This window comes from Pieris napi, chromosome 23 (genome assembly GCF_905475465.1).
Source record: "Pieris napi chromosome 23, ilPieNapi1.2, whole genome shotgun sequence".
NCBI lineage: Eukaryota > Metazoa > Arthropoda > Insecta > Lepidoptera > Pieridae > Pieris > Pieris napi.
Window position 1 is genome coordinate 7,420,344 of NC_062256.1, and position 27,890 is coordinate 7,448,233.

A 27,890-nucleotide genomic window follows, 5' to 3' on the forward strand; every position below is an offset into this window, starting at 1 on the left:
GTACGCGTCAGAAATAGCCTTGAAAAACGCTCAGTTGTGGAACGAAAATGTAGTATGTAGTCTGTCTTATTGACAAGATTGCATAAGCTTCTGTATATGCACGATAAAATCGTATAAAATTTTTGAGAAAATTTACACAGTTCCTTAAAAGACAAAAAACAATCTTAGGAACACCATTGACTGAGTTTGTTGAGTGAAAGTAATAAGGAAGTAAACATGAATATCAATTGTTTATTAAGCATTTCGTTACCTTTAAACTTTAATTATTAGGAGACCCGATCTTATTGTTCAAAACGTACCTTCAACCACAATTACGCTTGATTAACAAGATAAGAACGTTTCTTTAGACAATTTATTAGTTATTCCTTAGTGATATTAACGATAACTTCTTTAAGAGTACCGTAGATTAATATAATACAGGGCAGCCGTACTCAGAGATGTCCGTTGCAAATCGTAAATTATTCAAGTCAGCTAACTGCTGATTAGGGCAGTGAGATACGTTTTAACTTCCGCTTCAAATGAACTATTATAAACAATTTCCTGATATTTAGAGTCTGTTTCACAATGTACGGATAAGTTCTACATAAGTTCCAAATTAGCTATTTATTACTTATTGGTAGGATAAACACTATTGTTGCGTTTCACGACTGTCAGATAACGCTATTCGTCACATAATTTAGTATTTGGTACTTTATCCATACATTGTGAAACAGACCCTAAAGTTATATAATGCACATTTAAACACAGACATGAAACAGTTAAAATAAAAAGAAAACAGACAAAAAGGTTAACTAAAATTCATTTCTTTAATGACAATTAAATACTCGTATCTACGTTATAATTATTATAAAGACAATGTAAATGTTCGTAAATGAGATCTCAGAAACCCAGTGTAACAATAACAGTGTTAAAAAAGGATAATTTTTTATACATGATTACCTTTCGGTTTTATTTTATGACTATATCTAATTTCTTGTATGTCAAAGAATCTTTATACTAAGGTCTAATCCGTTAGTTGTCTTATGAAGTTACTGGTAAAACCTTAGAATCATATTGTCAAGGGTAATGTGAAACATAGGGGTGATGAGTGTTTGTGAGGGCGGATCACCGCCGCCCCACCACTGGGGCCGTGTGCAACTGGCATAGACTACGGTGGCACCCTGCCCTCGCGCATCATTCGACCTCCGCGCACAGTAGACTCGGCAAGCGCCTTGCACTGTATACGCGTTCGGGAGTTAACTCTCGTTGCGACACGACGAACAGGTCCGTCCTCCGGTGAAAGTGATAAACCATGTCGCGAGTGATTGTGGCTTCTTCCTAATGCTATAAATAAGTGCTCTCCAGCATTACCTGGACGACCCAAATTAGGCGCGTTGGAGTAACCGCCCACGCGCCGCCCGCCTTATGTTTCACGTGTAAATGCATTCGGAAGGAGCCGCCCGCAATTTGCATGCAATTTGTGTTTGATAGTGTTCGATAACGTATTGGATATAAGCCAATGAACATTGCATTATTTGGATTTGATTTTGTAATGTTCCAGTTCACTATTTTATGCAAAAATTAAAATCTTTGTTCAATTGTTTGTCGTTTGTCATAGGGATAATTGTAATTTTGGTTTTTCAGGATAAGTTAAGCGAGCACAATGCCTTTCAAACCAGCAGACAACCCCAAGTGTCCAAAATGCGGCAAGTCCGTATATGCGGCGGAAGAACGTGTTGCTGGCGGACTCAAATGGCACAAAATGTGCTTCAAATGCGGTAAGTTTAACCAAATATATTAATATCTTTGATTAAAGATTACTGAAGACTTTAAGATGTATGCAGTTGCCGTGAAGGCTTACTGTTTAATTTAAATATGTCTATTTCATCGTTCTTTAAATTAATTTAAAATTTCAATAATTAAAGAAGGAATAAGACAAGAAAATTTTAAGTAAATTCTATATATAGGAAGTATTGAAGACGATAAAAAATATTGTATGGTTCTTGGGTAGGTATGTTATTTGATATGTAACGAATGAATGCAATGTAACAGTCGAAGAAAGTTCCTAAGTCTAGCTATACTCTCAGGGCGTATCTCCGATTATTTAGGAAATTGCCACGCTTATAAAACTAAGAAAGCCTGAGTGAGCAAAATGTACAGCCTTGGCTTGCTTTGAATATAGATTCAAATTCAATATTTTATACAGACATAAATTCCACACGAAATCTTTTTACAGACTATTAACATACTCAAGTTAATAATTTCAAGTCGCAACGAGTTCAATTCTTGGAACACAATGGAATTTCCTGTGCAAACCTTATGTTTTAGATTTCAACTTTTACATATTAAAACGTGTAGTTAGAGCTTTAGTTACAATCAAAGTCAATATTTACTCGAATGATATAGCCATGAATTATATAAAGAGACTCTTATAACAAAACATATAACATTCTGTAATGCTTTACATAGGTCTCTGCCAGAAGCTTCTCGACTCTACTAACTGCTCAGAACACGAAGGTGAACTTTTCTGCAAAATGTGCCACGCGCGTAAGTTCGGACCTAAAGGTTACGGATTTGGCGGCGGCGCTGGCTGCCTGTCGATGGACTCCGGTGAACATCTTAAGGGCGAGAATGCGTAAGTAGAACCTTCATTCAAACTCCCGCCGCCCGCGCCACTGAGGGTCTTTCCTTATCAAAGGTCGCAAGCCGACCGGCCTCTTGGCCCGTACGTAACAACATTAACCGCGTGTACATAAACTCATAAGTAGAAGCGCGCTCGGCTGTACATTCTGCGCCTGACATGTGCATGACCAGTCTTCGTTTATGTCGCAACAGGAATTGAGCGCGAGCAGAGTTCCAGCAGCGCTGGCGGGCACCGACACACATCTCGGTCCACCGGCGGCGCGTTGTCAACGTCATTCTATACTTTAAATTTAGTTAGGATTATTTATTCGCTATCGCTTAATTTATTTTGTTAATCGGTCTATTTTAAATTTATAAGAGAAAAAAAATAAAAAGTCGACTACCAATTCTGTGTATTGCTCGAATCGGGGAGCGCGGCCGTGCCTGGCGCCGGTCCTTACCGACCCATGAAGGGCTCACGCCAGCACGGGCACGTTCCCAATCGAACCCATCCCTCCCTCAATCGAGGCGACCCCAACACACTGGAACAACGGTGAGAAAACCAATATGTAACGCCTCAGCACGACATCGAAACGCTCGTGACGCACCAGTAGAGCATGCTAGAAAACTCTGTCTTTTTAATTTCTTGCTAAAACTGACACACAGTAATAACTGCTAACGCTTATTTGTATTCAAACTGATCAATGTATGTGATGGGATAAGGAAAGCGCCCTCTAAATCGTTAAAACTTGTTTTTTGAAAAGTGGCCGGCTGGGGCCGTAGCGGAGCGGGCGGCCGGGAGCCCTTTACCTTCTCCCATTACGGCGGAGGTGCGCCGCCGAAATCATCTGCTTCGCCGCCATTCGTTTGATTTATTAAAGTTGAATGTAGGGGCCGCTGGAGAGCTCTGGGGTCCATAGCCTATTTAACATTTCTTCTTCATCTTTGCTCTGATGTTTTGCATTTACAATCCATAAATGATCAAAAACTTGTGAATACAGAAATGGATTGCGAACCAATGGAGCGTGTATGGAATCACGTGTTATTGCTAAGGCTCCACCTGGAGAGGGTTGCCCACGATGCGGTGGTTACGTTTATGCTGCAGAGCAGCAATTGGCTCTTGGAAAGGTAAGCGTCATACCTTCAAGAATCGAATTCTCAATCATTTTAACATGGCATTAAGATCTTAATGTGTATACCGAATCGAGTAAATCATGTAATAATCATCATTTCATCCTAGGCTTATCACAAAAAATGCTTCAATTGCTTAACATGCCACAAGAACCTTGATTCAATGATCCATTGTGACGGGCCTGACAAAGAGATTTACTGTCGAGGTAAATAAGTCACATATTTGAATGAGGTTTAGTTTATCCCCTAGCATTAACCGCAAACATTGCCCTAACACCTGTTTTGTGACGCCTGCATGTCCTATTTACCCTTACTATGTTCACTGTTTGTCCAGGCGTGGCACAAGGAGTGTTTCAAGTGCGCTGATTGCTTGAAGCGGCTGGACTCCACAAACTGTTGCGAGGGTCCCGACAAAGATATTTACTGCAAAGGTTGGTCTGGTGTGATTCATGTGACTCCTTCAACTAATTTAATCTAAGTTTTGTTAACACATGTGAATGAAGAGTTATGTGAGAGGTTTCTGGTTATAATAGTGATTGTTTTTCAGTGTGCTATGGAAAGAAGTTTGGACCCAAGGGGTACGGTTATGGCAAGGGCGCAGGTGTCCTTCAAAGCGACCCTTACGCGAACGGGTGAGCCTTATATTAATTTCACAGACACTTTAATACACATAGATATGAAAGTATAGTTTATAAAGATATTTACTGAAGGACACAACGGTCTTATATCATAGTAATCAGTGTAGAAGTATTTATCCACCTACTAATATCTGGTGAAATCGAAAGGAAATGCAAACTTACAAACTAAGCTATATTTATAACAATAATACAAAATTAAACTAATTTTAATACTATGATTCTATCTAATTAAAATATAACAGATCCAATGGAATTATTAAACAACATACAATTTTGTAATTCAAATATATTATCACCGTTTTCGAGACTCTAGAAAAATGAGTCCTAAGTCCAAAATTGAGCTTCAGCAAATAGCCGATAGTGTATATAAGAAGCTAGGTTTGCCAAAAGGACAATAAGCCGCATATCATCAGCGATTAGCAACAAGTCTAAACTTATCCATTCTCAGGTTACAGACAGGTTTCGGATATTTCCATCGTGAGTTTCATAAAAACAACTTATAATACAAACAAGAGCTGGCGTCGTGCCAAAATCAAAATAGAACGTCCGTTCTCGAACCGACTAATTTTAATATAGATCTCGCCACGCTTACAACATATTTAATCTGATGTCCACATATTTTCTTTATTATTAGGTCACACACTTTGGTTTCGTCATGTTATGTAAGAGTATTTTAGCGCAAGTGTAATCTTCCTATAGGTGAATAGTCTACACTTAGATACTCAGTAGAATTAGGACGTAAAACGCAAGATGTTTTTGTTAAGACTCGTGTCTTGAAATCATTTTTAACGTTCCAAAGAAGGTAATATAATAAATATATGTAGTATCGATTATATTTACGTGAAGACTACATTTTATTTATTATTGGCAATGGATTTTCCTAATCCTCTTTTGAAATATGTAGGCACACACACCAAAATATTACGTAGATACTCTACACATTACACAATTAATATTTTAGATTTCAAAAAACAAACTTTTAAAGGATTTCTTCTTTCTTTATTAGGGACCATGCACCCAGAACCACGGTGATCGACACCGCAGCGATCCAAGCACCTCCTGGCAAGGGATGCCCCCGATGTGGTGGCGCTGTTTACGCCGCGGAGCAAGTTCTGGCCAAGGGCCGTGAATGGCATCGCAAGTGCTTCAAATGCCGCGACTGTACAAAGACGCTTGACTCGATAATCGCATGCGATGGTCCAGACAATGATGTTTACTGCAAAACTTGTTATGGCAAGAAATGGGGACCTCACGGTTATGGATTCGCTTGTGGATCCGGCTTCCTTCAGACCGACGGTTTGACGTGAGTACTTCTGTAGTAAAGTAGGAATTTTCTACAGCCGTTATAAGATATTTAAGTTCACAGTTAAGTGGTCCATCCTTAAGCCTTATGCTTCTTTAAATCAGTAAAAAACTGCTAGTATGTAGGGTCTTTACTCGTTTAGTCCTATCCAGTGCTAAGTTGATTGGGGTTCTTGCTTAATTTTAAATGATCAGCATATTACCACAGAATTTTGTATCTACGAATAGGTTTACATAGAATTAATCTGTTTAAAAGTTTTTAATTATAAAAACTTTTAGTGAGGACGAGATCTCTTCTAACCGTCCATTCTACAATTCTGACACAACATCAATCAAGGCGCCTAAGGGACAAGGTTGTCCGCGATGCGGTGGAATGGTCTTCGCCGCTGAGCAACAACTTGCCAAGGGCACAGTAAGTATTTAGTACTTATATAGAGAATATATTTTAATGTAGCTTATTTGTACCAGCTACTCACTTTTTATTTGTCCCTTGCTCTAAATTTAAGAAAAATTGTTGGGAAGGCCTCAAAGAACACTTATATTATTAAAACCAATTTTGATAAAGTTTAATTTATACTTAAAGCAAGGAGTAGTTTTGTTTTCACAAATATGTTGGGAATAAGAATGTTATTCTCATAGTTTTGACTATTTCAATTAGTAATATCTATCACGTTTATCTCAGATGTGGCACAAAAGATGCTTCAACTGCGCGGAATGCCATCGCCCACTTGATTCCATGCTAGCATGTGACGGACCAGACAAGGAAATCCACTGTCGGTCATGCTACGCTAAACTTTTTGGACCTAAGGGATTCGGTTATGGCCACTCACCCACCCTTGTATCCACCGACTCTGAACCCACCACGACATAGTAAGTAAAAGTTATAAGAATTTTATTTTTAAATATTAATATGTACATAATATATTGCCTCAACATAAGCTATAAACCCGTAGATGAAGGGTTTAATTCCAGGCTAAGATATAATTGTCAAATTAAGACAGCTATGAGTTACAGATATGCCATTCACTTGCACATATTTAGAAAGGCCCCTGTATCATTTCTCAGTGGTTAAGTGACTTCTCATGTTACAAATTTCAATTAAAACATTTAAGTAAAATAAACTATAACAATAAAGTTAAATAATTAGACAATTCCAATAACAGTAAGGTTTTTAAACATATATTAACCTGTCTGCTATATTACAGCACTGAACAAGTACCGTTCACTGGACCTAAAGCCGCAAAAGGAAAAGGCTGCCTCCGCTGTGGATTCCCAGTGTATGCTGCTGAACAAATGAACTCAAAGAATGGCACATGGCACAAACGGTGCTTCTCATGTGCAGACTGCCATAGATCTCTTGTAAGTACTTACTGTCTGATATTACTATGTAACAAATACTAGCTAAGTATAATTTTTATAGTTAGCAAATAGTAAACTTTTGTCTAATGCAATAAAAGAGAGCCCTAAACTTGTACTAATGATTGAAATAAAACACTTAAAATGTATGTAAACTATTTATTAACAATTAAATTAGATTTGTCTTTAAAAATCCTCTATCATCATCATCTTCTTTAACTAAATGAGTATTCAAGAATTCTTCTACAGAGTCAGTATTCCATTTTTCTATAGCAACTGTATCCTTGACTATACCATCTTTGTCTAACAATTTAATAATTGGGTCTAAGCCTCGTACATACTTAATTTGTAGATTAGGGAATTTGGCCGGTCTATCACTTTTAACAAATGCCTGGATTTGTGGATACGCCGGGAATTTACACGTACAAACTTCAAGTATCGCTCGCGCGTACTTTTTCTCCTTAGGCGCCGATTCATCTTGGTGACAACATTGCTTGCAGTGTTCAACTAATTGGTCCAAACTGAAATCTTTTAATTGATCACAAGAGGAACACAGTAGATTCGATTTAATGAATCCCAAAGATGAACAATCTTCACTTGATAATTCCCCCTGACTACTATGTATTAAAAGTACTGCAAAAGCCACTGTTAAATACGAACACATCATTTTTGCCTAATTGTTAGTATGCATTCAATTAAAACTCTATTAAACGCAAATATTCATTGCAATTTTGAAAACAAATCACTTAAAACCACGACAGAGGGTATTCAACTGTCAGAAGTCAGAACTCAGATAAGAAACCGTCAGTTGTCAATAACAGCTCTATTGGATGGCATATTTGTTTTTGTGTATAGCAACAGCATGTACTATTCTAAAGTCCACAGCATATTTCGAAAATTACCGCAAAATGCAATAAAAATTTTGGCAGGTCCCATTGCAACTATTGTTAGAAACCTTTATCTACTTATGTGAAGAAACTATATACGATGAGCATTGAAGAGCTACTCAGAACATCAATATCCTAATTCTGGCTAGAGGATGTTATTAACAACATTTATTCTTTTTAAGGATTCGACGAATTTGAACGACGGGCCCAATGGTGAAATCTACTGCCGCGGCTGCTACGGACGTAACTTCGGACCCAAAGGAGTGGGTTTCGGAATAGGAGCAGGCACATTGACCATGGCTTAGTTGAACTATGAAGCTGGACTTTATAGGGTTTAAGTGTGAACGGTAGCATGAAAGGAATTTAATCTGGGTCATGTTGCTACCTATCATACCATGGACTAAACTGGTTTTAATCATGGTTGATAAATATGAGACTAATAAATAGATATAGTTATGTATTTTATAATGTAAGAACAAATATTTTATGATAAAATTTAAACAAGGTTACATTCCTTTCATTTAAGCATAAACTGTGATGAATGTTTGGGCCCTTGGTTTATATTCGTCATAAAATATTAATGTAAAATGCATAGATATAGATTACAGAGATAAGTGTACAAAATTTATTTTATAATCATAAATATTAAAAAAACTAAAAAAAAAATACAGTGGCATTGTGTTACTTCAATTATTGAGGTAATTAAACTATCCTGTACGTGGCTATGATTGCTTTAGCAATTTCGACCGACCAGATCTCGGCAGATCTGAAGCGCATCATCACTATCAACTGTACCAAAGATTTTGTACATAATCTTATATAATACGGCAATAAGTTGTGCTAGATCTAACAACCGCTTGAAGCTTTTGCACTTTTTATGTAAGATATGAGTTAAGACAGCTTATTGCAATTACTAAGCGAAATCATTGTATCATTTTTATTAAATAAAATCGCTTTTAAAATGACTTTTTTATTTTACCCATAAATACAATTTTAAAGTGTACCTACTTACCATAGCAAAACAATAATTGTTGCGTGAAACGAATCGCAGGACCATACGCCACGTGCGTAAAACGGGATACTTGTAATAAATTAAGATTTTCCTCGTCAAATAAACAAATATAAATTAAAATACGTAAATAATTGAAAAAATATTGTTTTAACTGCGGATTTGATCTGGGTTTTTCATATTGTAATCAAATTAATATAGCCTATAGGAATCTGAGACCAATAATGTTGTAGGGTTACTTTATTTATTCTCAGGAACATATAGAAATTACACAATAAAGAAAAAAAATCAAAACATTTTATTTAATAATCACAGGTACATAATTAATCACAATATTTCAAATTTACATACATATTGTTTCATCTCAGAAATAATGATCATAAATTCAAATTGTTTTAGAAACCAAACTTAGTTCAGGAACATGCTATTACTCATCTGAGAAGAAAAAAACACTTAGATTTTTTCATGAAAAATTCAAGGATTTTTGTAATAAAAATGCTCATTAATCAATAAAAAATAATAATGATATGGCGAAGGAACGGTGGGAACGCTGCCAAAAAACATACATATTCATTTGTTTTTGTGATGTTTTTCTGTATATTTTTTGATTTTCTGTATAGATAGACCATTCTTAAGTAAAAATTATCATGATATATACTCAAATAATAAAGAAAATACCTTGTCGTGTATTTCTTTTCTATAAATAATTAGAGAATTTGAAAGAAGTTCCAGCCAGAAATTCTGATTTAAAAAACATAATTACAATTGAATACATAATATTTTTCAAAATGTACAGCCATGCAAATTGTTCGACAAAACCTTAAAAATGAAGATAACACCTTATAACTATACAAATTTTGACCACTAGATGGCGTTAACCACCAGACTACTAAACAGTTGAGGTAGCTTTTAAAATCTATAAAAAGGGATAATAGACAACTTGTTTAAGACAGGTATAAAAAGTACTGCCATTTTGATAATTCCACACAAAATCGAATAAAGTTGAATATATACTTGCTTACTATATCATGCCTTTCTAGATGGGTGTAAAAATTATAGAATAATGTTAGAGATAAGGCCGAATGATCAACTCTAAACTCTCGGTAACTTTTGGTCTCGACTTAAATGTCAAATATTAATAATTAGGAGAGCAGGAGCTTACTAAAAATTTCTTTCGGGATAATAAAGTAAAAAACAATCCAGAAACTATAAAAAACCAAAAAAAGTGCTAAGGCGTGCTAATTCGGCAACTGGTTGGCGACTGAGTGGATGACGGAGCATACAAAGACGTGCGAACAACTGACGACGTCGCCATGGCGTCTCGGTGAGGCTCTTAAACTATGTGCTATTACTAATGTATGGAATTAATATGAATTTAATAAAACATACAACCTATATGGCAAGTTTTTTTTTATGGCTCTGGCACGATTTGTGCATTAGCGAGCGTCAAGTATAGGATTTTTTATAATTCGTTCTTGTCTTTCAGAAATTCGACCGTGTCCTCCATGTACGGTTTAGGCACTCGCCCGGTACCGCACAACCCTCCCAAAGGCCGAGAACAAATTTAAATTAAATTAAAACTTGCCCTCGAACCGGGAATCGAACCCGGTACCCCTCACCTAGCTGCCACTTAATAAGACCGCTAGGCTATGAGGCCAATATGGCAAGTTATAACCGAATGAGGAGGTTATTAATTGGACGTGTATTTTTTTGTGACGTTTACATATTTACCAATAAAAATACCCAGGCAACTTGTACCAAATTAAGTATGAGAATGTTACCAGTGACAAAATAATACTAAGATAATACCAGCTCTTACTAAGCTATATCAAAAATAAGCGAAAAATCTTAAAATTAATTTTACTGTGATTTTATCACAAAAAAATATAAAATTAAACCTTCTTAGAAGTTACGAATCGCGGCCCTTTACGTTTCTTATTATCAGAAGTACTCGGCTCTTCAAATCCATATTTAGCTTTGAGCCTCTCTTTAATAAAGAGGCCTTTAATGAGCCTCCTCCAATTACCATAGACACGCGTCTCAATTTTTTCTCTTTCTCTCTTCTCTAACTCTTCTTGGTCCTGGAATATTTATAAATCTATTTAATCCTCGATTTTGAACTTTAATTTATTTCCAAGAATTATAAAATGTAGCTAGTAATTTACATATAAAAAAATAATAATTCTCATCACGAGGTTGTAGGTTCGATCCCCTGCTGTCCATTAATGGACTTTCTTTCTATGTGCATTTTTTATTCCCTCGAAAGGTGAAGGAAAACATCGTGAGGAATCCAGCTTGCTTTAGACCCAAAAAGTCGACAGGGGATCATGAAACAAATATCGAAATTTGAGGCCCAGAGCTAATATAGATAATATAATAGGTTGTAGCCCTTTATCAAGCGTAGCTGAAATGAGTAAATTATTTCCAGAAATATATTTTTATTTTAGACGGGTTCCTAACATTATGCCTAGAGGGCGCTGAACAATAGGCCATTACTAAAGGTGGACCCTTTAGATTTATTTTTATTTTTTAGACAATTTTTTTTAATGATATAGCATACAAAAATATACAATCCTTTATTTTCACCTGTCTATCAAACCCATATTTTTATTTGGTAATTAAAAACTTATGACTTAAACTCTGAGGTTCATATAGAGAAAAATTCACAGAAAAACCTAAAAAGTTTTCATTACAGAAAACCGAACAGTCTCTGGAGTAACATAGAAAAATGTTCCATGTTGGTATGTACTAAAAAGGTAGGCTAAGAAAATCACATTAGCGTTCAAGTATTACGTAACGAATTTTTTTTCTATTTGTAAAACGTTACGATGCGGGGCGGGGATTGAATTACGCGTTATTGTTAATATTATTTTCGACTTTCCAGTACTTTTAGGTATAAAGAGTCACTGGGTGATCACGAAACAGTAAAACGTTACGGCGCGTTACATGGGGGGGGGGGGGGGGGGGGGGTTTGGTGTGACGTAATACTTGAAAGCTCTCTTAAGGAGAAACGAAGTTCGCGGGGCAGCTAGTTTTTATATGAAAATTCTCACCTTAACCCAAGCTTCAGTGATGATTTCCTCGAATTCCTTGCAAACAACGAATCCATCGAACACCGGATGAGTGTAGCCGCCATTGAAATCGAAACCCGTCATAGCCGGGGCGCAATCTATGTTTAGTTTCTTCGCCACTCTGTTTAAAGCTGGCACTGGAAAAAAAAATTAAATATAAATTTACAACATTAAAAACGCTTTGTTTTGGACTTAAATGCGTTTTATATTTAGTAATTTTAAAAAATTTATTTTAAGTAAGTTTAGGTAACACAATGTACACTTATGAACGTCAAAAAGATATATGTACATATTAAATGCTTCTAATTTTACATTTACTGCCAGTTCTCAAATCAAGGGCGTAGAACGGAAGAGAAGAACTGGTAATAAATTCTCCGCCACTCTTTTTAATCACTATGTTTTTTGTTTTACAAAATGTTTGTAAGGAGCTGCAACCATTACACCATGTTCCACATGACATCTTAAGTAATTAATACCTAATTACAAGTAAAAATAAATTAAAATAAAATTGTATCAGCTGTCTGCCGTTGACTACGATTGTCAAAAAGCACTTAAAACATCCCATTACGAAATAATTTAATTAAATCAAACCGACTTCGAATCTCAAAAACTACTAAACGAATTTCAATGAGGCTTGTATTGTTCACATAGAATAACCTTAATTGAAATCAAAATTATGTATTTCCATATGACTTAGCGTAGAAACCAAAATAAAAACTTTTTTGCTATGAATTTTGATGTAGAGAGATAGATAATAGATATATATATTATTAGCTAACACAAAAGATTAGAACGTGTAGGTACTTCAGACTTTTAAAATCTACTGAGGTTAGGTTAATAACAAGTCCGTTCCGCACGAAGTCTCGAAATAAAAGTGAGTCAACGCCGGTGTTGCCACGCTTTATATAGGTTTCTGCTACAAGATGGCGTTAGTCCGCTAACAATATATTATAATAAGCAAAAACTTACACTTAATATGCACCGTTCCCTTGGGTAACATAGATTCCTTGAATAGTTCGACATTTCCGTATGCATTTCTGGGGACTATGCCATTTTCAGCCGTCGGCGGCTCATAGTCTTGGATTTGCCAAGGCCCGAACACTTCCAGGGGTTTATCAGTAATCATTTTATTTGAGAGCTGAAATATTTTCATAGACAAATAAAATATCAAGGCTGCAACTATACGGTACAAATATTTAAAAAAGGGTGCGTGTACTTAAGTACGCGCGTAAGTTATACTTCTTTGGCATTATTAAAAATAGTTTTTGATTGCATGCAAATAATTAATTACAATTAAATAATCAAAGACTGGAAAAGGAGTCATTATAGTCAATAAAGTTCAGTTTACATTTGAAAAATTAAATAAATAAATATTTATTATTATTCTCTTACATTAAGTGTAACATAAATTCTATTATTATTCGAATGTTGTTTTTAAATTATGTCCAATGCCGTAGCATCTTCCGTGGGCAACTTCATTCTGTTAATTTTGGGTCACGGTACGCGCGCATCGTAAAATTTCACTCTCATCAATTTTTCATAACGCGCCTACAGAAGTATAACTTCAAAAATTATATAGTATAAAAAAATATACAGTAGAAACTGCAAATATCGAAAACACATTCAAATAGATTCATAGGCGTTACAACCCCCCCAAAAATATCAAATCCTACGCTGACATAACTAAGTTATATGTTGACAAAATTAATATTAAATCGATTAAATTTTATAAATATTTTTATTACACGAAAGCAACCAATTTAAATGTAGTATTGTATTCAAAACACAACCAAAAAAAAAGAAAATTTAGAATAAGAGTGTATCGGCAGCGGCACGTAAGTCTAGCGCTGGCCGATACGTGGAGGGGATTGCTGCGCATGTGTACTGTCGCGCGGGGGACGGAATGCGACTGGAGAGCCAATCGAAACTCTTCATTCCGCTAGCCCCCCTCAGGTACCTTATTTTTTACTTCTGCGCAATAACGGTCAGCGCTAGAGTTTCGTGCCGCTACTTGTATATGTATATATTATTATAATAGTACATTATTTAACTATATTAATATACTAGCTGACCCAGCGAACTTCGTACCGCCTAACAGTAACGGCCGCTTTCTGGATCTATAATCTAAAATTATTTCCAAACTAGATTTTCGATTGATAAATGTCAAAATTCAGTCTGTCGAATTCAAAGATATGATACAAAAACAGATTGACTATCGATGCCTCGATCGGTTATTGGGAAGTATTTTATAAGAAATGGATTGGAATATCAATCTCTTGTTGTAAAAATTGGATTATAGAAATCGGTCGTAATTTGAAAAGAATTGTCGATATATCGGTAGTCGGATATTCGGATGCATCTCTAATTAAAATAATCTAAAAAAAATTGCGCTTTTCCAGTAATAAAATATATATAAATTACGTGTCACGTTGTTTGTCCGCTATGGACTCCTAAACTACCAACTTAAAAGATAGGATAGCTTACATCTCAATTTATACCGGCAATATTATTTTATTGCAAAATATTTGTGTATTATTTGACAGTCACAATTCTAACAGATGGCGCTGTGTTGAAAGTATCAACGTTTCACATAAGCTACAATTTAATGGCTTAACAACCAAAAAAGCATGGTGGTCCCTATGACTGGTGTTCTCCTACCGTTTCCCTTGAATAGTTTACTACTACGTAATAAAACAGAAACCTTAGTCACAGCAACGCTTGGCCGGTCTGCTAGTAAATAATTTATATTATATTCACCTTATCCCATTTGGGCCTAGCCTTAACGATCTTATAAGGCTTTTCTCCCATTTTGACAACCTTGGCTTCCTTTAACCACGTATCTCTTGAACGGCACACGTATACGCACTCACGGGCGTACACGGGTTCCTTACGTACGAACCCTAGTACGGCCGCATCGGGGGGATAAAGCGCTTCGAATTTCAACAGATGGCGCTGTAGGGCGTATAACGGATGGTTTTTGTACCTGGAGACACGACAATGTATGAAAATAATTAATGAACTGAATTAATAGTTTTAATTGTCCGTTGCTCTGACAAAAGGTCTGCTTCATGACAATTTCTATACTGTAATAAATAGTCTTTGTGTAAATATTTTAATCCATTACTGTTTTTTTAAGTGAAAATTCTTTAGGCAATGAAGGTAATTTTTTTACGGAGAAACGCAATAATAATAATATTAGCGTCACGAAGATGTGCAACGTTTTTGTCGAAGAAAAGGGAGATAGCGATTGAGACCGATTGAGAGAGAGAGAGTGAGAAGGGTGAATTACCTTATAGAAATTATATTTTTAAAATTAGTTTCGTAATGAGAATTTATGAAATATTAATATTTTATGCAAAATAATTTATTGAAATCTCAAATGACCAATTGTAAATTAAAATGCCACGTGTCTTTATTATCGAAGAAATAAATTAAATTAATAATTTGTATTAATTTTCGACACTTAATATTTTAATGACAATTAAATTCATAAAATTCCTAACATATCTTCCTTATTCCCTCCCTCTAAATCTCGGAAATCTAAAGTTTAAAGGCCGATTTACATTATCTTAGTGTTTAGATGAGTGCTTTAGGATAGTACTTTAGTTGAAACATGTAAACGCTACTTGCTTTAGTAAACGCTACGCTAAAGAACTTGGCTTTCAAGTTGTACTAAAGCACTCTCCTAAACACTAAGATAATGTAAATCGGCCTTTAGATTTATATAAATATGAACAAGAGTTAATAATTAGTTTGCCAACGAAATTTTACTTCTGACATACTTTGTACGCACGCACTTTTTTTCTATGTTGTTTATATTGTTGATATAAGAATTTTAGAAAGGCTAATGTGGGGTACGTCACAATAAAGGTTGGGAAGGTTCTAAAGGAGTCAATTAACCGTTGATTTTATTGTTATTTGTAGTGTTAAAAGGAATCAATCTAAATTAAACATTGTTCGATAATTATTCGTGTCTTATGTGCTCGCACTTTGCTAACAAAACGCCCACTAAACCGGCTACTGATATCCATATCGATGGAGTGACGATATTTCTCTGACATAATAAATAATTTAATGATAGTAGAACAATGTCGGATTTGAAAAAAAATATAAAATACACTTTTTATCATTAAGTAAATAATACGACTACATTAAAACAAATTCCACGTATTTCAAATTAATCAGTCAGTTAAGTGACGGATTTAACAGAAACATGTGATTTTTAAACTACAATTTAATGTTATTATTTTTATTTTGTTTCAAAACAAACCATTTTGTTTGCTTTTATGGCAATTTTCATAATAACAGAATATGAATTAAAATAGTTATGACAAAACCTAACATGATGATATTATTTTGAAATCGCTGCCCTGTAAAGTTTACTATTTGTCAGATCCGTCACTATTCTAAGACTATGACTATATGTATAATGTATATCAATGAATATATTAAGAAAATGCGAAATATTTTTTACTCACTCAGAAATAACCTTCGGCAACGGCGCTTCCAATTGCATCTGATCCAATCTCTCATCTTCCTCTCTATCTCTTGCGGTTTTCGGTCCGAGCCAGGGCTTTATCGCTGTATTCCACCAAACGTTATCAGCGCGCTGTTTCCGCGTAACCGTGTTCCACTGAGGCACGTAACGGCGCGTTAAATCTTTCAAATAGTTGTTATTATCCCAACCGACTGCGTATGTTAATGGGTGTGTGCTTTTACTCTGAAATGTTTAACATATTTTTTATGAAGGTAAAATCCTTCAAGGGCCGGCAACGCACCGACTAAAATGTCCATGGGCAGCGATGACTGCCCTTTTCGGGCGACCCGCTTGTTTGCCCCCCCAATTCTATAAAAAAAACAAAGTTTAGCATATCAATGATGTAATAAACTTTGTTTTTGATGATATCTTCAGGCTTTCTATGTCATATAAAAGAAACCTTGGCCTCATAGGCGATAGGTGATAACCTGACACACGGCGTTGACTATGGGCCTAAGACGTACCGGTGACGATGTTTTCCTTCACCGTACAAGCGTACCTTAAAGGCAACGCACTTCTACGCCTTTAATTTAGGTTTTTAGTGTCAATAAATGGTCTCCATTTTATTTTTAACGTCACAATGAAAACATTTATTAACCGAAAAGCAATTTATTACCAATGCCAAATTTATCCCTCAAAAAAAACTTAAACCCATTAAAAAAAGTGTGTGCGTGTACTAGGTGTACACACGTAAGACGTGAAACTTCTTTATGACCTTATTTTTCGAAAAATTATCTACTATATGCAACTTTACAGAAATTGGTTAAATAAAGTTAAATTAGATAAAGTTTAACTAAAGGCTTTTATTATCATAGACATGAATACAAATACAATTATTTCATTTTAACTTATTACTGTACTACTAAGATTATTACAGAATTTCATTAATTGTAATAGAATTATTAGTATTACTATCATTGTTATCGTTATTATATATTTTTGTTACTAATGGCTTCGAATCTCTTCGGATCAACCGTGGTAGGGACAAGAAAAAGATGGCGCGTAACCGAAAAATGTGACAAATGTGTGTAAATTTTTTTCCAACGCCGATAAAGAAGTTTGACTTCAAAAAGCAACATGGCGCGTAACCTGCTACAAAAATTTCTCCCATACGTCGATAAAGAAGTTTCACTTCAAAAGATGGCGCGTAACGGAAAAATGTGACGCGTAACGAAAAAATGTTACACTAAATTTTTTTCCAACCCCGATAAAGAAGTTTCACTTTAAAAATATAAAATCAAATGCCCCAAGCCCCCGATCTATGATGCTGTATCATAGAATAAATAGAGGGTACCTAGTCTCTTCCAAATGACAACTATAATTTACGTCCAAGACTAGCTACGGTTTGAGCATACATTTCAGTAAAGTGTTTAAAGATGAAGCATGAGCAGTGTTAGCCCAGTGCCAAGTGACCCAGTGGCCGCTCATCCCTGAGGTCGTAAGTTCGATCCCCGGCTGTACACTAGATTTTCTTTCTATATCCATATCTTAACGTTGAAGAATAACATCGTGGGGCTTGCTTTAGACCCAAAAAGTCGTCAGTTATTTCATTCACAAATGATCATGATATAGAAATCTGAGGTCCAGACCTAAAAAGGTTGTAGCACCACTGTTTTTGAAGTTATACTTCTTTAGGCGCGTTATGAAAAATTGATGAGAGTGAAATTTTACGATGCGCGCGCACTTGAGACACAAAGTTGTCAGTGTGATTATAGCCGGCGCGAGCGAGATGGGAATAAGACAATCTACACGTAAAAAGAAATAGAATATGCGTGAAGTTAGCAGCTATGCCAAGAATTTTGAATGAACATAATGACATTTACCTTTTAAACAAATAAAGGAGTTTTTATTATTTTTTCAAAGAAATTTAGCAATGCTTTTTCACAAAGACCTATGTTACTTAGTTAAAAGGTAATTAAACATACGTAGTTATTAAATTGAATGAATAATATAATAAAATAATAAATAATAATAATTATTAATATTAATCAATATTTGAATAATATACTAAATATTATTAAATTATTAACGTTAAATAATTGTTATTAATTATTTAAAAAAAATAAAGAAAGCCAAAGAAGTATAACTTCTTACGCGCGTACATAAGTACACGCACCCTTTTTTTTTTGTTTGAAAATGAAACCTCTAACAGAGATAGATTTAGATTAATAAAGTACAACTTACATATATCTCATTAACGCAATGCACCTTTCCCCTAACAACATCAACCGCTACCCATTGTTCCAATTCCTCCACAAACACCTCGCACCATACATTAATTTTATCTTGAGGAATTTCATCATCTGTGGAGAACACTCTTCTGTCCACTTTGCGACTTGTTCCCGGTTTCGGACTGATTTTGCTCGGTTTAAATTCATCACTGCTATTAGATCTTCTTCGTTTAGGAGATTCCACTGTTAGATAATCACTGTCTTCTGATTCTTCTTTTACTTTACCTGTAATTGTTTAGATTTAATTAATGTTTGCCTTGACAAACTATATATTATATATATACTAGTAAATTGTTGCCACAAAAAAAAATTATAATAATTTCAAATTAAAATTAAAAGTGAACATGGTAATTGACCAGGGAATTATGTAAATAGGCGCCGTCCATTAATCACGTGACGCTCGAAGGTTGGTAAAAATCACGTATCACATTTAGTAAACTTTTTTTCCATATAAAGTACCATAAAAGTTTGTATTCTATATTATTATCTATGTTCAGTTGTACAAGTTTGTATTCTATATTACCTATGTTCAGTTTTACAAGTTTGTATTCTATATTACCTATGTTCTGTTTTACAAGTTTGTATTCTATATTACCTATGTTCAGTTTTACAAGTTTGTATTCTATATTACCTATGTTCAGTTGTACAAGTTTGTATTATATATTACCTATGTTCAATTGTACAAGTTTGTATTATATATTACCTATGTTCAGTTGTACAAGTTTGTATTCTAAATTACCTATGATCAATTTTACAAGTTTGTATTATATATTACCTATGTTCAGTTTTACAAGTTTGTATTCTATATTACCTATGTTCAGTTTTACAAGTTTGTATTCTATATTACCTATGTTCAGTTATACAAGTTTGTATTCTATATTACCTATGTTCAGTTATACAAGTTTGTATTCTATATTACCTATGTTCAGTTATACAAGTTTGTATTCCATATTACCTATGTTCAGTTATACAAGTTTGTATTCTATATTGCCTATGTACAACTGTAATAGATATGGAGCCTGTGGTCTCAATTAGGAACTTGTCCTTGAACTTTCTCAGAGAAAATTGTGCAACAATTCGTATTATCTAAAACATATCGCCATCTCTTACTGACATAATATGATCTAAGAAAGAGATAAGTTATGATAAAAAACATACCTTTTACTTTTAACCTCTTCGTTTGTTCCTTTGCTTCTTTGACTCTACTCTTTAAGATATGCACCAAATCATCTGTTACATCATTTTTAGCTTTCGGTATCTCTTTCTTTAAATCTCTATGACTAACTCTTTGATTATCATCTTTTTTTCTTGATCTTGTTTTTACATTTTCATCGAAATATTTGCTTGTATTTGATGTCCCCGGCGCGCTTTTAGTTCTTGGCTTTGTTTCTTGTACCTTTGCTGCACCTGTTGTTCTTGTTCTTTTACGTTTAGTTATTTCAACTGTTGGTTTTGCAGTTTCAAAATATTGGCTGGAGACGTTTTCATCGTTTGTGACAACTATTTTTGGTGGTTCATTTGCCTCTGTCTGATCTTTCTTTTTTCTTACATTTCTCTTTGGCTTTTCTGCAGGTTCTTCCTTCGGTTTTTCCATTTCTTTATTTCTTCTTGCTCTTTTAGGAGGTGAAACATCTTTATTTTCAATATTTTTTTGGCTTCTCGTGTTCCTTCTTTTAACTGGGGAAACATCATCATTACCATCTAATTGAGTAATATTGGCCATTTCATCACTACTATCACTGGAACTTTCATCATAAATACCATCTAGTTGAGGAATTTTTATTTTTTTACTTTCCTTCTTTACTCCTTTTTTATCTGTCTTATTACCATCACCTTCATTTTTATCATTTTCTGTTTTATCTTTTGTGGATAAAGAGTACAGTTCTGAATTTGGTGGCCTTATTGGAACAGTAACAAAATTAAACATAACACGGCATTGCAGGCCAAGAGATCTTAGCATAGAAACAAATACATAGACAATATATTTCTTTGTTGAGAAAACTTTCTTTTTAATTTGTTCAAGGAGAATGTTCTTTAATGGAGGTGCTTTAGTCCTGAATTTGTTTTCGTGTCTATCTTGTTTTAGAATGACTTTGTCGTGATACCATGAAGTTATTTGTTCTAAATACTTCATATCGACTCGTTGCCCTGGGTAGCATTCTTTGGATGGAACCATTGAAAGTGCTGCAGATAAAATATCTTGATCATTTAAGACCCCGCTTACAAAGTTACCGTGGCCAAGCCAACACAATACATGTACTTTATGAATTATAAGCTGTTGTTCTTTCTTTACTCGGTTCATTTTTCTTTTCATCATCATCTCAACGTCTAAAGTCTTTTTTGATTTCCTGCAACATGCACCAGGAATGTCCACAAATAACTCAATGCCATCCTTTGTTGGGAGTTTACTTTCTGAAAAGTTATGTGCAATATATTAAAATTTAATTTATTAATATGTAAATTATAATGTAGGTGAAATGAAATAGAAATGAGAGTTACTTAACATTTAAACAGAACATACAAAAAAGATAAACCTTTTTTTTCAAGCGGTCACTAACCTAAATAACATAGTCAATGATATAGAAATATATCAGGTATCCAAATATTAACTAATCACTTTGATCAATATTATTTGCTGTGAATTTTGTACTGTAGTAAGTAATTAAACTTTTATATTGCATAATTTTCACTGTTTACAATTTTACGGATACAGATTAGATACAGTAAACAGTTATATAAAAATGAATCCCAAAAGTTTGCTTTTTGAAGTTATACTTCTTTAGGCGCGTTATGAAAAGTTGATGAGAGTGAAATTTTACGATGCGCGCGCACCGTGACACAAAATTAACAGAATGATGTTGCCTACGGAAGATGCTACGGCATTGGAGATAATTTAAAAACAACATTCGAATAATAATAGAATTTATGTTACACTTAATCTAAGAGAATAATAATAAATATTTATTTATTTAATTTTTCAAAAGTAAATTGCACTTTATTGACTACTAGCTGACCTGGCTAACTTCGTTCCGCCCTACAACCTTATAATATCGTTGTAAAGTAACAACAATTTAACTTATTTTAGGATTTCATTAATGTTAAGTATTACATTAATTCAACTCTTTTGCAAATACAGAAATGTTTTAATGCTTGCCATTGCGAAAGAAGAATGGCAGTTTTACACATTAGGCATCTTCTCTCTAGCGTCAATATGGCGATACTGCATGTTAAGCACTTTCTGATATCCAACATCTTTTGATCAGGATCAAAGCATGGTTATGCATCTCCTCATTCACCTCAAGATCGGAATTTCTTGAACTGACACGAATTGGACGTAAAATGATGCGTAGTTTTGTCAACAGATGGCACCATATGGTTTTTGCATTCGTAAAATTAATTAATTTATTTATTGTTATTCGATAACTTATCCGACATTTTATTGCTTATTCTGCTATTTGGGATGGAAACAAATCCAACAAATCAAAAACCATGGCAATCGGTCCAGCCGTTCTCGAGTTATAAGTGTTGTAACAAACACGACTTTCTTTTATATATATAGATATTGACTCCTTTTCCAGTCTTTGATTATTTAATTGTAATTAATTATTTGCATGCATTCAAAAACTATTTTTAATAATGCCAAAGAAGTATAACTTCTTACGCGCGTACATGAGTACCTTTTTTTTCTTCTTTGCTAGCCCAGCCCTATTTAGATCCAAAAATATATAAAAGATAGTATCTTATAAGATATCATATATATATTACCATTAACTTCCTCCCAATCTTCCATATCTGATTCACTGTCCTCTTTTACTTTCCTTGTCTTTTTCTTAGTTTTTACAGGTTCTTCTGGAAGAACATCACCACCTAAAGCAAGAAGATCTTCCACATTCGATTCCTTTTTGCAATTCTCTATACAATAGTTTTGAATTGATGTTTTTGCCTCTTCAATTTTATTTTTATGTTTCTCTAATTCTAAGAATGTTTTTCTTGCTACTTCCTCACTGTCATCTTGGAGATTTGAGAAAACCTGAAATTTGTGTTTAATTAATTATATTTAATTATATTTGGTTGAATATAATTAAATGTAATACTTTTTGTATAATCTAATTGCATGTTATTTTTATAAACTACAAAGTAGTATTACTATAGCAGCATATAAAATGTCACAAATTCTGAATCCTTATGCAAAATAATTGAAAAATATATATATTTTTTAAATGAAGTGTGCCTATGTATACAAAAGTTAAATAATATTTCCTATATCATATGAATGAATAAAGCAAAAATCTAATTTATCTAATCTTTACTTCTAAACCCTAATACAATGTTTTTGATTTTTAAGTGTGTGTTATGTACTTCACTCTCATGTCTCATCAAAACAATTTTAGTATTAGACACATTGCTTATGCCTTTGCACAACAAAATTACTTTTAATATATATGTAAAATTTAACAGTCACATTCAACAAGCTTAAGTTAAGCATGTTCTACCAGATTAAATATTTATGAGAGGGATAAGAACAAACTTACATCTTTATATTCAACCTTTGTACTCTCACTGTCCGAGTCTTCAATTTGTGAGAACATTGTTTTAGGAGTTTTCTTTTCTGTTTTAATTTTTGGCCCTTCATCGTCGCTGCTATCTAGATAAGAATAAAATTAAACATAACATTTCAAGAAACGGTTAATATTTATGTTTTGTATATTAAAATAAGATGGTATATTTTGATTTATGAACATATGAAAATAAAAAATGAAATGACAAACCACTCTCAGAGAGATTGAGTAGGGGCAGAAGTTTATCCGCATCAGTTAAATCCTTAACAGATATTAATGGAGCTTCTTCATCATTTTCTGTGTTATCTGATTGTTTTTGTATTGTTGCTAGAAGTGATTTTGTAAAATGTGGTTTTACTCTTGGAGTCTGAACCTTCGAATGATACCGTCTCTGTTTCTTTGTGTTTTTAAACTCATCAGCCGATGAATTTTGTTCCTCTTCTTCATTGGAGCTAGATGCTGAGGATATAACTGCATCAGATCCAGAATCATTAAAATCTCCGTCAGGCTCACTATCATTTTCATTATAAACAGTTTTTGTAACCTTTTTCCTGGTAGTAGGCATATTTTCTTGTGATATTGTTGTTTAAAATATCTGTTATGTTGTTTGTTTTATACAATGTAATAAATTGTGGGCACCATTTAAAGTTAATAAAAAAATCATCAATAGTGAATAATTAATTATTATAAAATTACGTATTTTTAAAAGCATGTACCGACTTGTTTAAGGCTTGTTTATTTTTTCTAATTTGACTGGGGCACCCGGCACAGAGGATAAAAACTAAAAAGCCGTGATAGGATCAGATCACAGAATACATAATATTCTCATAGCAGCAATTTATATTTCAAAACTATCTGATACAGATTATGGAGTATGGACTCAATAGTCCGCTTGAAAAGAGGTCGCTGACTAACTTAAAAAAAATCCGAAGGAAGACGTTATTCATTCAACGACTTCAGATATTTTTATTATGTTGACAAAACTTTACTAAGTTTTACGTTAATAATTATAATATGATAACTTAAAAAAGTATTTTTTTAGAATAAATGAAATAACGCGTAGCAAATAAAAAAATAAATTACTTCGTGTAGAAGTTTGGTTCACTTTTCGCACAGACTAATTATTTTTTTAATATAATGAGAGTAATACCGGTATAGTAATAGGCCAAGTTTTGGAAAATAATTTAAAGGATATTAAATGTACTTAACTATAAACTTATTGGTGCGTGCGGTTCAGAAATTCGGTTTAATTACCTTGATTTATAAATTGAATAACAATTTAATTCGTGGGTTAATAGAGTTTGATAAATTACTAGATAAACCAAAAATACAATTTTTTATGATCGTCGACCATAAATTACTTTATATTATATTGAACTTATTAATTAACCTCAATTCTCTCTCTGTGATAAATTATTCTTGTAAATTAGATTACCTGAGAAGTATTTCATACCCCCCGACGTATGACCTGCTGCCTGAGTGGAGGTCACGAACGGTCCTCCGCGAGAAGTCACAAATTCTGCATAGCGGCTGCGTTTTTCATCAGAACAGAATATGTTTTTGACAGGTTTAGGAAGACAAAAATATATAACTATTAAAAGACATGAATGTAAGTAGCAATAGATTAGGTATAATTGTTGTTTGGTATCTATGCTGTAAATAAATCTTTCCGTCTTAAAATCGATTTTAGCTAAGGATAATATTATTATTTAGACTAGAGACTTCACTCAAAACAGGAAGAAATGTTACTAGTTACTACCATTTTTTAATTCTTACTAAAAAAATCTACACACTAGACAATATTTTGTGCCCTTAATATATGAAGTATTTTTGTGTACTACGACGCACCAGGTCAACCAAGAAAAATGTTAATTGGTATTTACTAAATTAAGAGTAATTATTTCATAAGTAAATACTCCCCAGAATTTAGCAAATAAAACAATTTGTAAGGCCTTAGGGTGCCTTAGGATGACGTTCAGAAACGAGACTGTGTGACTTCCATATGTCAAAAACGTGTTGTATTTTGACAGTAGTATCTCTCGCTCAGTCTTGTATTTGAAATTAGAATCTTAATAAAAACACGATCTTGGTGCTGTGTATATACGTAGTATAGACATGGAAATCCTGTAGTACTTATGAAGATTCAAACGTTATCAACATTTAATAATGTTGTATTGTCTTTGATTGACATAACTTTTATACATTTAAATTAAAAACTTTTTTTTTTGAACGGATTGAAGTTATGTAATAGTTGTAAATTTATAATAATACATAACTTCAATCCGTTCAAAAAAAAAAGTTTTTAATTTAAATTTAATAATGTTTCCAATTATGCTGAAATCAATGGTGCCGAATTATTTAATCTTAACCCCCTTGTACAGCTTGCCAGCCAGTGCACTGTGTGATGTGTATTTAAATATATATGTTATAAGTGCATCTGTATAGTACTCGTCTATGTAGTGTATTAGATATATATGCACTAGATAAGTGAATATATGAGAGGGTGAGAACTAACAACGTAACAACCCTACGGATCCCGAATCCCTTCGGATACCTACGTATCTTTACACTTAAGTAGTGAATATATAAATAAGTACGTAATGTCTTCACCAAGAGACCTATGGTAACATACGGATCTCTATGGGTAGGATTAGTGGTTCAAGGTTGTGGGATTTTGTCTCAGCTATCGGCTTACCACGATAATTAAGGGCTCGAAGGAGTCTTCGCCGCTTTGAGAGGAAGCGAGAAATGAGTTCGGCCTTACCGAATGATATTCAATCTGATTTATTGGTAAAAAATTACATCATTTTATTTTTTAATTAAATTAGTCTCGTGAGCTGTTGGTGTACAGCGCACCATCAGCTGTACCAAATTTGGAACAACGTGAGCCGTGTCACCTGTTGATCAATATCAAAAACTTAATTTTATAAAAATGACAATTCGTGCCACAAATTTTCAAACAAATTTAGTTTTCGACTTTCTAACTACACTAATGTTGAGGCATCTTGACTAAACCCCACGAACGCTTTATAGATAAAATCTATATCTCACTTTAAACTTAGTTCCTTTTTTGTCTTTATCTGTAGACAATTAGTCTTTTCATAGACAAAAAACCAGGTTGAACTATAACGTACACTCGCCGTACTAAAATATTTACATAACTTTATTAAATGATAACAGGAGATAACTGGCACCTCAGAATTAATTAATCCACTCAGAGATTGCATCTAAAAGCCTTTCCCACCCCCCCTCCACCCGGGTCTATCCGTTTCCAGCCACTTAAACTTCACGCGCCTCTCTTGCTTCCGTTTTAATTACAAAATTAATTCAAAATGTAATTAAAGTTAACAATAAGGCAGCAAACAATTGAAGTTATTTATGTTAGTTTAAACTGTATTAGTTTACGCGATGTAATAATATACCTATATTTGTAGGATATCTTATATAATTAAATTAAAAACGTAATTACTATGACTAACTTAAAGGTACTATTAAGTTAGTCATAGTAATTACGTTTTTAATTTACTAATAATAATAATCAGTGGCGCTACAACCTCTTTAGGTCTGGGCCACAGATTTCTGAATCTGTTTCATGATCATTTTTCAATTTAATACACAAGTAGGTTGCGTCTAAGACATGTCGGTTTCCTCACGATGTTTTCCTTCACCGTTCGAGCGAATGTTAAATGCGCACATAGAAAGAAAGTCCATTATGGCACAGCCGGGGATCGAACCTACGACCTCAGGGATGAGAGTCGCACGCTGAAGCCACTAGGCCAACACTGCACCTTTTTGCACGTTTTTAATTTAACAAATCTAAAAACAAAAAATTTTTACTGCTTCAGTCTCAATAATGTAAACATTAATGTCCAATATTATTGTATTAGAGGAATTATAATCTACTTTATTGGTGGAAAAATTTATTATTATTATCATTATTCTTCTCTAGAAATCCAAATAATGGATTGCTAAGTTCGTTCCTGTCACCGACCTTTCAGCGCGACGTTTTAATGGTAAAAGCCAAGTTTTTTTTTCAGGATAATTAAAACGAATGAATTATGGCGACTATAATTTCTGTACATTATATAATGCAGTTTTTACTTGAAATTCGAAAGTAATTAATGAATTGCATTTATTATATACTACAAGACTTGCAATTGAAATAGGAATCAAAGAGTCGTCGTCGTCTGCAAGTTGCTTACATTATTACATAGTAAAATATTTTAATAGACTTTTAAATCAATTTTGCAGCAGTGCATTGAGCAGTGTTGGCCTAGTGGCTTCAGCGTGCGACTCTCATACCTGAGGTGGTAGGTTCGATCCCCGGCTGTGCACCAATGGACTTTCTTTCTATGTGCGCATTTAACATTTGCTCGAACGGTGAAGGAAAACATCGTGTAACGACATGTCTTAAGGCCGATTTACATTATCTTAGTGTTTAGGAGAGTGCTTTAGGATAGTACTTTAGTTGAAACATGTAAACGCTACTTGCTTTAGTAAACGCTACTTGCTTTAGTAAACGCTACTTGCTTTAGTAAACGCTACTTGCTTTAGTACGGTTCTACTTG

At 33.9% G+C, this 27,890-nt stretch overlaps 3 protein-coding genes across 8 annotated transcripts; 1 reads left to right on the forward strand and 2 right to left on the reverse strand.

Annotated features, from left to right (window-relative positions):
- The first annotated feature begins 1,118 nt into the window (after positions 1-1,118).
- LOC125061642 (muscle LIM protein 1-like) lies at positions 1,119-8,877 on the forward strand. 5 transcript variants are annotated; one of them, XM_047667164.1, is made up of 11 exons: positions 1,119-1,263; positions 1,624-1,757; positions 2,449-2,614; positions 3,603-3,729; positions 3,842-3,938; positions 4,280-4,364; positions 5,377-5,673; positions 5,952-6,084; positions 6,355-6,542; positions 6,878-7,031; positions 8,098-8,877. In XM_047667164.1, the coding sequence occupies exons 2-11, from the start codon at positions 1,643-1,645 to the stop codon at positions 8,218-8,220; spliced, it is 1,485 nt and encodes a 494-aa protein (XP_047523120.1). In that variant the 5' UTR covers positions 1,119-1,263; positions 1,624-1,642; the 3' UTR covers positions 8,221-8,877. The 5 variants fall into 5 exon arrangements, with proteins under 5 accessions (XP_047523120.1, XP_047523119.1, XP_047523122.1 ...); XM_047667163.1 differs by lacking the exon at positions 3,842-3,938 and adding an exon at positions 4,067-4,163; XM_047667165.1 differs by lacking the exons at positions 1,119-1,263; positions 3,842-3,938 and adding exons at positions 1,395-1,528; positions 4,067-4,163.
- LOC125061644 (selenoprotein F) lies at positions 7,174-7,827 on the reverse strand. Its single transcript, XM_047667168.1, has one exon. The coding sequence runs from the start codon at positions 7,693-7,695 to the stop codon at positions 7,198-7,200; it is 498 nt and encodes a 165-aa protein (XP_047523124.1). The 5' UTR covers positions 7,696-7,827; the 3' UTR covers positions 7,174-7,197.
- A 1,605-nt stretch (positions 8,878-10,482) lies between the features above and the next one.
- On the reverse strand, positions 10,483-24,080 carry LOC125061509 (DNA repair protein complementing XP-C cells homolog). Of its 2 annotated transcripts, none has more exons than XM_047666986.1 (10): positions 23,533-24,080; positions 23,296-23,408; positions 22,529-22,793; positions 19,922-21,175; positions 18,717-18,988; positions 16,474-16,715; positions 14,753-14,978; positions 12,965-13,133; positions 11,978-12,132; positions 10,483-11,005 (listed from the first exon to the last, which is right to left on the reverse strand). In XM_047666986.1, exons 1-10 carry the CDS (start codon positions 23,885-23,887, stop codon positions 10,817-10,819), a joined length of 3,240 nt encoding a protein of 1,079 aa, XP_047522942.1. In that variant the 5' UTR covers positions 23,888-24,080; the 3' UTR covers positions 10,483-10,816. The 2 variants fall into 2 exon arrangements, with proteins under 2 accessions (XP_047522942.1, XP_047522943.1); XM_047666987.1 differs by having other exon boundaries at positions 23,296-23,404; positions 23,533-23,566.
- Between the last annotated feature and the right edge of the window lie 3,810 nt (positions 24,081-27,890).